At 34.0% G+C, this 12,834-nt stretch overlaps 1 protein-coding gene across 1 annotated transcript in view; it reads right to left on the bottom strand.

The window, feature by feature from the left end:
• Positions 1-3,549: 3,549 nt before the first annotated feature.
• Positions 3,550-12,834, bottom strand: part of PPP4R4 (protein phosphatase 4 regulatory subunit 4) — a gene marked incomplete at both ends in the record, with an annotated part of 70,662 nt that continues 61,377 nt past the window's right edge. Inside the window, 7 exons of the mRNA XM_084287132.1 lie at positions 3,550-3,574; positions 8,216-8,363; positions 8,938-9,008; positions 9,425-9,518; positions 9,849-9,929; positions 10,348-10,423; positions 12,714-12,788. Coding sequence (XP_084143258.1) covers positions 3,550-3,574; positions 8,216-8,363; positions 8,938-9,008; positions 9,425-9,518; positions 9,849-9,929; positions 10,348-10,423; positions 12,714-12,788 — 570 coding nt within the window. The remainder of the gene's footprint in view (positions 3,575-8,215; positions 8,364-8,937; positions 9,009-9,424; positions 9,519-9,848; positions 9,930-10,347; positions 10,424-12,713; positions 12,789-12,834) is intronic.

The following is a 12,834-nucleotide window of genomic DNA, read 5'->3' as shown; positions in this document are numbered from 1 at the left end:
TTTGAAAACATGAAAGCCTGTTTTCTCTCTCCAGCCAGGAGTAGGTCATTGTAGCAATATTTCTTTAATGCCAGTGATGAGTTTACTTCAACAGGGCACAAAATGACAAAAATGATTTTATTGTAAAACCTGCCATGCAAATTCAAAAAAAAATAAAATAATAATAATCACAGAACTGAACTTTCAAAATTCAACATTTTAGGGATAATTTTGAACGAAAACCAGAGATTCATACACCAGAGTACTCAGGAAGCTCACTCTCAGACACTGCAGCTTAATAGTCCTCAATGCTATTTTCTGTTGCAGAGAGACTTTAGAGCCTACTGACATCAGTGTTAACAGACTTCTGCCACTTACAATTACAGAAGCAGGATCAAACCCTAAAAGAGAATTTACACCCTCTGTCTAGAGATCTTTAGGTCTGTAGAAATTGTCTATCATCAAGTCTGCATCATCCAGGAGGGTGACCTCTTTCGAAGTGTTTATTCGAAGTACTAGATCACCTCATTTCCTCAGGGTACATGATGTGCCTGCTGCTAAAACCTTCTTTCTACTAAAGATAAAGTAATTCTGAAAAATAAATCAGATATTCTTACTGGGAAAATCTAAGTCTGTACTTGCTCATAACACCAAACTGTACCTCTCCTAAAAACATATTTTTTGTCTGTATTATCATCTAGGTTTCAGAGAGAATGAGGTCACAGGACTCTATGCCTATACTAAGACAGACTTCAGTAGGGTAAAAATACCTTCCCCAAATTGGAATAAATTTCACAGGGTTGATCCTAAAATGCAAAAGGTGTTTCCAAAATACTCCTGAAGACTATTTCAAAGACTATTTCCATTCAAATAGAGTAGTGATTCCAACAGAACATTAAAAGACAGAGTAGGAAGATCTTTATAACATTCAGAAAAATTTAATTAACACAGTCCATATATAGGTTTGAAACGATGCAAGAAGCTACTTCTCACTATATGTAACCAAAAGACCTAAGCATTCCTCTGTTTTCTTACATATTTCAGAAAACATCTGCCCAAAAGGGGGCAGAAGAGTTTTCAGAATCATTTGGCAGAGAAACTTCAAAGGTATCTATTGGCCTCCAGATGTATCCACACGAGAAGTATTTTCACAGTACCCAGGGAAGGAATGAAAGATAAGACTTCAGGGTAAAGCTGGTAAACAGCTCTAAAAATAAAAACCTCAGTTACTATCAGTTGTCTATTTACAGAAACCCAGACACTGGTATAAGCCCATTACAAAAGGAATTATCAGGCAGACTGGTACCTGACTAGACTGATAAAGTACATCTAACTTGACTTCACGTTGCAGCATGAATGCACCCAGAAAGAAGAGGAATCACTCCTTCCTGCCTCAGAATGATTAATAGGAGGGATTCTACTAGAGAGAACCACACAATTATCATTGTACAATTGACCTCCAGCTGTTGTTCTGAATTGCAGATTAAAAAAAAAAAAAAAAAAAAAACCTGCAGAAGATTCAGAAGTATTGGTGCTGTCCAACCTGGGATGGAGGTCTGTAGTGCAAAGGACTGATTAAAGTATACACAAAACACCATGTGTATGTGCACCTGGTGTACAAGAAGATGTACAGACAAAAGATGTACAAGGATGTCTAAATATAGCACTTAAAGATTACATAGCAGGAATTTAATACATGGTAGGGTTATTGAGTGGAACACGTGTTACCAGCATTAAATAAATTAACCAGTTAAAAAGTGATGGACAAATGACAACCAAGAACAAACAAATGACAGACTGTATACAGAACACATTACATGCTTATAAAGGGGAGAAAGAGCTTGGGTTCAAGTTTCTGAACTTACTAGCTGTTGTACATCGTTCTAATAAAGGCATTTGAGGGTCAAATACAGTTATGAGTCCTGTTCTGCAGCTGGGCACTGCTGACTTGATTTGGTCCCTGGCAGAAGTCGGACCGAGAACAGATTGAGCAGTTTCTTCTGGCCCACGGCTGAACAGCTGTACCTGGTATGTTGAGTCTGTTGTCCCTGGGGAAGTGAGAGTGGAACAAAAGCCAAACCGGGAGGAGCCAGCATGGGAAGTCTGTATATCTGCATCAATACTGCATGTCAGAAATATCACAATACTAGAAGTAGCTTTTAAAGAAATCTGTGATTTACAAGCTCCTATACCACGCTGCAGAACAAACTGAAAACTTGGAAATTTTCACAGAATCTAAACAATGTTTATGACTAGGGACAGAGCACCTAAATCCAGCAGCAGAGTAAGAAGCTTAAGTATTCAGACAGTGAAACACTGCTAAAGTCAAAGACACATTTTGTACTCCACACAAGACAGCATAAATCTAGCATTATTGTTATTTAAAATAAATACCTTCTGTAGGTAAATGCTTTTATTTAATTATAAAAGATGCCCTGAGAAAAAAATATTTATTTCAGGAACATGCATGTACAGCATTGTCCTAGGTTTTATTTTGAGTAAATTCATCATTCATATTTTTACATTATAAAAAGTAACCACACACGCATATGCAATCACAAATCAGATCGTCTTTATCATATACCAACAGATTTTAAAAAACAGTTATTTCTGCTATCAATATAGTTATGCTGCTTCCATTTTGAAATAGAGAAGCTGACAATAGCTTCATACATACAATCTCTCTCAAGTATTGGCATAAATAGAATTTTCTTTTAAAATAGAATTGCATGTTTTTTCCACAGACATATTTTGATAGAAACATTAGTATTAATACAAACAAATGCAGATGACATCACTGAAGCATGATTGCTTGCAATAAGAGCTAATTAAAAACTAGGTTCATCATTATAAATTATTCAAGTGAAAATACAATCTGAAATACTAAAAATTAAAACAAGTATTTATACAACAAAAATTATGAAATAAAACATTTTTTTTAGTATTATCTGGAGACATCTGCTTTTAGATTGCTTTGAAACTTACACAGGATTTTTATTAACTTTACTTAGTACTTGTAAAAACATTACCTCCAAATTCACGCACAATGCTACTGAAGTTTATGTTTTATCTATATAAAACTGATCAATGGTTCTGGATTTTGGTCTTAAATTTGAAAGTTTGAAAGTTCCTTAAAATGTGGGATTACTTTTTCATATTCATAACAATTACTTCTATTTCTTGAATAAAATATGGATGCTAAGAACTGCTAAAATTGTAAATAGGCCCAATTAAGTAATGGATATACGCATTCTAGATCCAAGAACTTGAACTACAAAGGCATCACTGAAGAAATCAAAATCCTCTCTTTAGCTGCAGCAGTTAAGAGCACATAGCTGAAGTTATATTTCATAACATTTCACTACAACATTAGAATTCTGCAACCATTACGTTACTTATTGGAACATATTTTACAACTTGGGATTTTATTTAAAAGATAAAAGATTTTAACAATGCAAGATACATTTTGTCACTCCAGGCATTATAGAGTCCCATCTGCTTCTCCAGATTTATCGCACAAGAATGTTGCTTCCAACAGTCTCCGGTTCTCTTCTTTTTCTGTCAGAAGATCTAAGGGTTTGATTTTCTGTTTTTTCTTCATGCAAAAGAAGAAACACATACAATATGTTGTTGCTATATTATTAAAGAACATAATAAACTGCTACTGTGTGCAACATTCTAAAATAACTGTTAGCTGCTGTGCTTCAAAAATTACTAGCTGCTCTACTGCACTCACTGAAAAATCCTACAGACACATTTTGAGGGCATTCTTCACAGGAAGTGACTATTTCCCCATTAATATTGCAACAGTAATGTAGAGATCTCTTTAAGTGAGATGGCTAAGATAGTACAAGCAGTCTACTCATGTCTATAAATGATGCAATGTTTCCAGCCTTACGCACGATAAAATCTGATGGAAATGGAGAAAGCAAAGAGAGAGAAGCTTAGAGATCTCTACAGTGTTATTTCTAGGTCTTCTATTGACCATAATGTGGTTTGGACAATTTCTGCACTTTTCATAGCCTTAATTTTTTAATCTTTAAAAATACCAGTATTTAGCTTCACCAAGTTGCAGCTATGTCAACTAACAACTTTCTGTAACTGCTAGAAATCTTTGAAAGAACAGGACTTCACTTGCAGAAATCCATGGAAATAATAATTTGCATCAATATTTTATAATACAATTTACAAAGCAAGATATTGTTCTTCTTCACTCTTAAAAATTGCTGGTGGAACCTACCATGACAATACACCACCTTTAGGGTATCTATTAGCTTCATGGTACAGGTGGAACCCAAAATGCCTTCAAATGCCACTGGACCTCAGAACTTGTACCATCTTATATGGCAGGAGGAAAACATGATTATAAGCCTTAAGTAATCACCTCAATGTGTAGTATATCAGTAGCAGAACTATTTAATCTTGTGCTCAACCTCCTAAAGCAATTATATGACTGGATGAAAGACACTACCTCAAGATACTTATGCATATAATTGTTACAACATATTACTATGGATATCTTAAAGGTCAGCTGTGGATATCTTACAAGATACTGATATCAACTTATCAATAACAAATTGATTTCAATGCATCAGTAAATCTACTCCCACCTTCTACAGAATGGAAAGCCTGTACTCCTCATTCTTGAAGTTAACTTACACTTTTTAAATCGAAAATTAAATAAACTCAAGCAAAAGAGCATTACTTATCCCTAAATGAAAACATTTTCAAGAAAATAATAAATCTGTGCAGTATAATAATACAAAACTGGACTACTTTATGCAACTCAGTGTTTACAAATGGTGTAAATTTCTGCCCTAGGATGATTCAAGATCTAACTAGCATCACTTCAGCAGGAAGTCTGATCAGTACATTTGCTCTGCAAATTGACTTAAGTATGGTCTCCTGTGGGATGAAATATTCAACCAGTGTTCTTTGTGATTCTATCCTACTCCATAAGGTGCTCGTCTCTTCTGTGGCTCCACCATTAACATATATGGGTACATCTTCAGCATAATTCTTGCATTTTCTATTGCCTGAGTATTACCTAAGGTTTGACAAATGACGCTAAATCCAGTGGTCATTTTCCAACTGTCTGCTTGTAAGCACTAGATCAGGCTTTACAGAGATTGTCTTTCCTGTATCTATATTATTTAAAAAAAAAAAAAAAAGGAATATTTTAATCAGTGCAAACTTCTCTGAAGTGGAACAAACAAAATATTTGAGCTCTTGAGAATGGCAACACCTCAGTTCTGCATCAAAGTAACTTTGGATTTTAGAAAGTCCTAGAATAGCACAAATACATGAAATATATGGAAAAAGAAATTCTTCACCCCTAAAAATTGCAGAAGGACTCGTCAAAAGTGAACCTTTGCAGATATGCATTAGAGAAGTTTTATGGAAAAAAAAATACATTTAGTCAATTAAGTAATATTATGTCCAAACATACATAACTTTTGAGTAAGAATCACTAATAATTATCTGTTGGTATTTAATTATTAAACAACACATTATTGCTCTAATCTTCCATTCTTTAAAGACCCGCATAATAACTTAGAGAAAGAAGCATATTAAAAGTTACATTATACATTCAAAAGAGTGAATAAACCAAAAGGTAGTAAATCTGTGGTCAACAAGGTCATGAGGGAATGCATTTACCACCAACTGTTCCTGAATGATAGCTCTTACTATCTCTTTGTAGATAGCTCTTACTCTCTCTTTGTAGGGCTGCTCCATTTTTTAATGAAAACAATTAAGTACTGGGCCAGTTTACAAAAGAGAAATTGAAGGTTCCAAACAATAAACATAATGCTAACTTGAGAGATGTGTTCTCCCATAAGAACACAGAATATTAAAACTCACATTCAGAGCCAAATGTAGGCTATCCAAAACCTACTCTTCTTTCTCCAAAAATCCTTTTCTTCCCCTAGTATATCCTCTTGACTTCTGACACTATGCAGTTTAGGGACTTTCTAAACCAGAGGAAGCATCCAGATCATTCTGTATAATCAGATACATACTTTCAAGTAGTTTGTTAAACTATTCATTTGGGTATGGCACACTGACACTTGAAGCTGGGTCTCCTAACCTCCGTTTTCCTGCCTGAAGTCAAAGGTATAGGCTGCTCTGTTGTGGGTCTTTTTCTGCCCCTTTGTGTTCAAACAAAATATATTAGTTTTATTTTAAGTTGCAAATAGCAAAAAACTTTGAAATTTGAAAATTTTTTATAAGGTGTGAAAAAATATCTAATTAATTTTAGTATCAAACTGTTTTGTGAATACTAATAAATTTTCAAAAATCTGTGCAAGATGAATGAGTAATTGGAATTTCTACAATGGCTGCTAAAAAGTCACAATGTGTGAACTATTATTCTAGTTTTAAAGAGAGGGAGCAAAGGTATACATTGATTAGTGTAAAAGAACACAAATTTTTGAAGACCTAATTTTTCTAAGTAGGTAGCACTGTATGTGATCTTATGTGCTCAAGGCATATGTCCCATTTACTTACACAGATAGCTGGAAATGATTAGCTAATCTACTAATCTAACAGTTTAGTATGCAATCAGGCACTTTGAAATAATCGAGCGCTTAATGACTACCTATCAAAAGTAAGCACTGTGTGGAGTATTTAAGAGAATGCATTAGGCTCTGGCAAGCACAGGAACAGAGTGCAATTTGACTTGGCATCTTAAAGTACTTCTGCTGTGAAAGCACTGACTCAACATATAGTGTCCACTTTCATTCAGTACTCACTGTCCAACTTTTTCTACAAAGAAAATGCAGCTTAAGAAACAATAGGTCACTATGCAAGTTTGATTTTGTTCCAGAATAAATTTATCTTGTACAAAGAAGGTGGTAAAATTCCAGTTGAGAAAGAGCAAGGGACTGTATCATAATGTAATGTATACAAGTAGATGAAAGCAAGCTGTTCAGAGAACATTTCTGACATCTGTTAAACTTTTAAGTGATTTATTTTACAATTAAATAATTGTTTAAACTCATCCGTGAGTAAAGTGTGGAGGGAATGTCTTGATTTTTTTGAAGGAATCTGAAAATATTGAAGTGGAAAAATATGAGTTCGTACAGATGCTTATTTAAGTTACTAGAAAGAATGATATCACTATTGTTTCCTCTTTGTATCTGGCAAACTAGTGTCATGCCTCTTCTCTTCCTTATCTGGCCAAGCATACATATCTCAGCTCCATTATTTTTGTCCATCAAGTCATAGCCTCAGGTTCTGTACTCTCCTTGGTCTCTCCTACCTTTCAAATGCAAGTACCAGCCTGCATTTTCCCATCCTTTTCAACTAGTTTTAATTTCTCTTACATTCAAGTCTATTTTTCCCAAACAACCTCACTTTTGTGCTGTATCTGGCTCCTATGCTTTCTATCCTTTCTCCATCCTGCTTTGGCTCAGCAAGCAAATCTCTGATGGAAAACAAAGATCTGTTTGAGCACCTAAAATTACAGCTAGTCAAATGACAGTAATTCAGAACTATAAACTATTCTGTAAAAGGAATCTGCAGGGAATTAGCTACTAGAATCTATGGAGGCTTGACCAAATAAGTACACATCACAGAGATTCTCTAAGAAAATTGTTACAATTTTATCAAAGGACCAAAGAAATTCATCTTTCATTTTGTTACTTCAAAACGTTGAACAGTTCAGGCTGCCATTTACAGAAAAACAGCCTGAGGAAGATGCCTAGGATTGAGGCTTTTTTTTTTTTTTTTTTTTTTTAATTAAAAAAATTAACATAAGGCAAAGAGGCAGCCTTAATAACAACTAACATTATCAGTTCATCAAAATTCTATAAAAATCTTTGGATAGTAACACATAAACATATACAAACACATAAAAAGAAGGAAGAGGAAAAAATAAACACATACATTCTATTTCTCCAACTACAGGCAGCTAATCACAGTGACTATAATTATTATATATCAAATGCATTAACGTTCACTTTGTCCCATTCCACCCTCCCCGTATCACACCAGCTGAATACGAACATGTGCAAAGCAAACAATGAGAAAGACTAATTAAAAGGGAATGTACAGCAATCTTGAAAGCATTTGTAATTGCACATACCACATTTCTATCCTGCTGGTTTTGTATTTCAAAATCTGGTCAAAAAAAAAAAAAGTATCATAAATATAGGTTTAATTTTCCAGGGCTCTTTTGTGTTCCCTTTGAAGACGTTACAAATAAACTTGGCCTAACCTCTTGTCAACCACTTACATGCTCATCTTTCGGGACTGACTCTCTTTATTTCCGTTGTTCTTTTGGTCAGCTGAATTAAAGGAGTTGCGAGAAGTTGTAAGGGAGGAACTGGAAGGGAAGGTAGCATTCCTACTATTACCAGTGGAATGAGTCCGGAATGTATCATCTGGAATAAAAAGCTGTAGGTTAGACAAAGAATTTTGTCTGAAAAAAATACACAGAATGATCAGAATGAGACGTTTTTCTTACAGCAATAACAGGATATTTTCTATTTCAAAAGGTTAACTTTCTGTATGTGAATGGTTGCTAATTATCTAGTGTCTACTGGTAGTGAATGGAAAAAGACATGTTCCTCCTGAAAGCATTCTAAACTAATAATCCAAACTCTTCAACTGCAAATGGAGAGAGAAGCATTTCCAGACAGTGGTTTCTCTCACCCAGTTCAGTAGAGCATAAACACGATATGCCTTTGCTCACATAAGATGGAAATGCCAAATTCATGTTTATTTTTACTATTTTTAACTGTAACATTAAATGAACATGAAGAAAAATATAAATAAATAAAAATCAGAAAAATTGACTAACTAGACTAACACTTATTAAGTGCTCAAACATAATGGATATCTATTGTTTTAAGTTATTTGGGCAGACAGTATCTTTCAGCATGCCTGTTTGACAGGGCCCAGAAAGTCATCATCCTCACAAAACCAAATGTAAATATAACGTAATAACCTACTTACCAGTAAAGGATAACATACAACTCTTCCCCATTCCTGATACTGAAGATGTATATCCTGTAGCAGAGCTTTTACTTAAACAAAACAAAACAAAATTGCTTATTATTCTTCTCAATTGCATAATTTTCCATCCTACTCTTTGATAATGTTTAAAGTAATTTCTGAGTTTATCTGAATAAATTAAATGAGAAAGATATGCTATTTTTTTTAAAGAATTTAGATAACGCAGTTCATATTGAAAAATAAATTTATATGTGATAAAAGATGGCATATATGAACTTAAAAGGAACTCTCAAGAATTTGTAGACCTCAGTATGCCTTAAAATGATATTTCTTCCCTCAGTTCAAAACTAAAAAACAACCTTACCCAAGTAAAAAGCTGAAAATTTAGGTCACAACTCAGTGAGCACATCCCCATTTCTATAGATTAACATGCCTATAATTTCATTACAGCTATCTATTAGGTAGCAATTAATATACAAAAAGATACTTAGGACACTTGTCTATGTTGCTGTATTTTGGATGTAGTGCTTGAGTACTGAAAGACTGACTTCGAACCAACTTGGATTTCTTGTCTTCTTTGCCTAAAATTACAAGTAGCAACAATTTTTAATATAGAAATCATGCATTTACTCAGTAATTAAGAACACCTTTTAATGTCATATTCTGTAAACCTATGGTAACTGAAAAACTGATATAAATACCTCAATAATTAATTGAAGTTGCCTATTATATACCAAAGAATAAAATAAAACCAAAAAGCATAGAAATTACACTGAGTTCTAGGAATGGATTATTTTCCTATTTACCTAAGTGAAACTCTGGCCCACAAAAACCAACAGCAGCTTTGCTGGTTTTTAACCTGCTTATATGAAACCAAAGCATTCTAGAATAATTTTTTGGAGAATCTTCACCTGCTGATGTACCAGAAGAGCTCCCAGAAACAGAAAGAGTCATACTTTTTGCCAACACTGATGACGTTTTATTGTCTCTACCTAAAAAAAAAAAAAAAAAAAAAAAGCCTACTATAAATTACTTGTCTCTGTTTAATAGCTTTACCTAAAGAAAGAAAGCATAACATTACAAGTCCTGTGGCAATAATATCTAATCAGGTGCTACTAATACTTTGGAAATACCACAGGCAAGTTCTTATATTACATCCTAAAATGAAACATATTAAAGTCATGTATTTCATTAATAAAGGCAAAAGCCTTCCTTCTAATATCAAGTCAATTTTCCTAAGTATCTTTAGAAACATACAGAAAACAACAACAACAAAATAGTTTTATTGTCACTTTCTAAAGTTCTGGTATTAACTGTATAAGCAGTGTCTCCTTTCTGCTTCTTTCTCTCCTACCTATGTAAAAGTAAAAGTAATAAATGTACAAGCAATATGCACACAAATAAACTTACGCTTCTTTTCAAATATTTTATCATTAACATTTGTAGATCTTCCTTCACTTTGCTGCTTCTCTTTTTCAAGTTGTTCCTAAAAAATTAATAATTTCCTTAGATGTTACTCAGCTAAAAAAAACAGTAATAATAACAAAAAAAAAATATTTTACAACTAGGCTGGACATTTACAAAAAAGGGCATGCTTCCAACTCACCAAAATAACAGTTAATTTCTACACTTTCCTACTATCACTGCAAAGGCTTTTTTTTCTCCCCCCCTTTTTTTAAAAGGTACAAAGGATATAGAAATTGACTGTTTCCAATGGAAAACTGTGGTGCTACATACATGCTCTGATAATAGAACATACATGAAATAATAGATGTGGCTAAAGGACGCAAGTGTACAAGACTCTCTGCAACTGGGAACATTATGAATTCAAACATCAATGAAAATGTTTTTCTCTAACAGTAAGGTGTGTCACATATGCTTAAACTTTTAAAAGACCAAAAATTAACATCTAAAGGTGATAGCCTTTATGGAAAATAAAAGTATTACAGTTCTTCAATTTTGGGGATTTTGTTTTTTGCCTTTCTGTAATATTAGCTAGCCTTAGAATATCTTCCGAGAGCACATCCATAGACAGAAGAGTTAGCCAGATATATCAACAGTTTGAAGCCAACACTTGTCTCATGATTCTTGGTGAATAGGTATCACTCCATCTTCAAAAACCTATCTAATATATTAGTTTATTTTCTGTGCTATATTCATAATGAAAAGTGCCAAGTGAACCCAAACTATTCTACACTTTTCTTCCATTTCACTCAAATTACTAACCAAGTTAAAAAAAAAAAAAAAAGAGGTAATTAATTCAGGTCAAGGTTTCTGGAATATAGTTTCTACTAAGTCATTTTCTAAAATTAAAGAATCTTTTTAATAAACTTATTAAATAATACTAAAAGCTGTAACTGGGTCCAATAACTCCTCATCTATTCAGAACTGTGACATGCCACAGTTTTCTGTGTACACCTCTGATTCTTCAAAAGTATGCCACTCAGTATATGCTCAAAAAGACCTCTGTGATACAGAAGGCATGTCCATATCCATGTCATAAAAATACAGGCACTCTTCTGATGTCCAGCTGTAGAAACATGGTAAAAATAAATCTTATGAAACACTACAACACAGGGCTCACTAAAGGCTATATTGCCATAGCCCCAAATGCTTTCACTATAAAAAACAGTAACTGTACCTACCTAAAACCTGCTAAAGCTAAGATCAAGTTTTGCACTAAGAACAAGTGTACGTAATGAATATGCATCCTGAGAACAAATGATTGAACCATGGGTGCAAGATAATAGGAGGTGGCAGGATGTACATGAGACAGATATCATATAATTGAGAAAATTAACAGCCTAAGAGAAAGCCTGTAGTACCTATTGATATCAAAGTGGGCCACAAACACAAGCTCTGCAGAGGAATCAGGGGAAATTTTTGGACAGTCTTGAACCTGTACTGGTTCGCTACAGGGCAGTTCCATCACAAGAAGTCAGAGAAACTGTACTAACAATACCTGGCCTCTTCTAAAGCCTGTCAGCTTCCTAGCTTTGCACACACTGGTCTGCAGAGGAGGCAACAGAATGGAGGATTCCTACAATCCTTGAAAGTCATTTAACCAAGGTTCTGTGAAAATGTAGTAGGCTATGTGGTGAAGTGCCTGCTGCAGCTTTTGCTTACAGCCACGACGGACAGATCATAAATGTTTTTCTTAGTTGGAAAATCATTCTGCAGACTTCTTTTCCAAATCCTAGGTACCTTGTAGCTGATTTTGTTCCATATAACCTACACTAAGGCTCCCTCCTGCAAGGCTACAGATGTCAATGGCCTCTCTTGCTTTCTTTCCGTCTAACAGGAAAGCCTGTAACACAAACACACTGACTTTTCCTTCAGTGTCCTCAGTGCAAAAGAAGTTAGTTATAACATTAACTTCTTTGTTTGTGGAGGCTGTATGTGAATTCTGAGGTGTTTCATTCACCAGAAAAACTGCAAAGCTCCCTCAAAAAATTTCAAATGTATGCTTGGGACTTTAGAACTACAGAGTTGTTGTGTGTGCATATTTATTAAGCAATTCCAGTTTGCCTTTCTAATTGACACGATAACCTTTAGGTAGCAAAGAAAAGGAAGATCTTGTTATATTTTACATAGTTTATGCTATTTTGAAGGATTTAATCCTAGTGTAAAGGGTAAAATGAAATCATACACAGATTATAAACCTACCACGTTATTCTGTAATATGCACTTCCCCTACCATAAAACTATTGTCTCAATCATATTTAGCTACAAACTATTAGAAATAAGAAAAGACAGGTTGTACTGATAAAATATACCATTTCCAAAAGGAGATGTTCTTGTCTCTCTTTTTCTTGGTCCAATAAATCATTTTCGTAAAATCTTTTCTGAAACTTCAAAATAAAATCAATAAAAATAAAAAATCACTACATGAAAATG

This window comes from Netta rufina, assembly GCF_964035555.1.
Source record: "Netta rufina genome assembly, chromosome: 5".
In the NCBI taxonomy this organism is placed as follows: Eukaryota; Metazoa; Chordata; class Aves; order Anseriformes; family Anatidae; genus Netta; species Netta rufina.
This window is presented reverse-complemented; position numbering and strand designations above follow the sequence as displayed.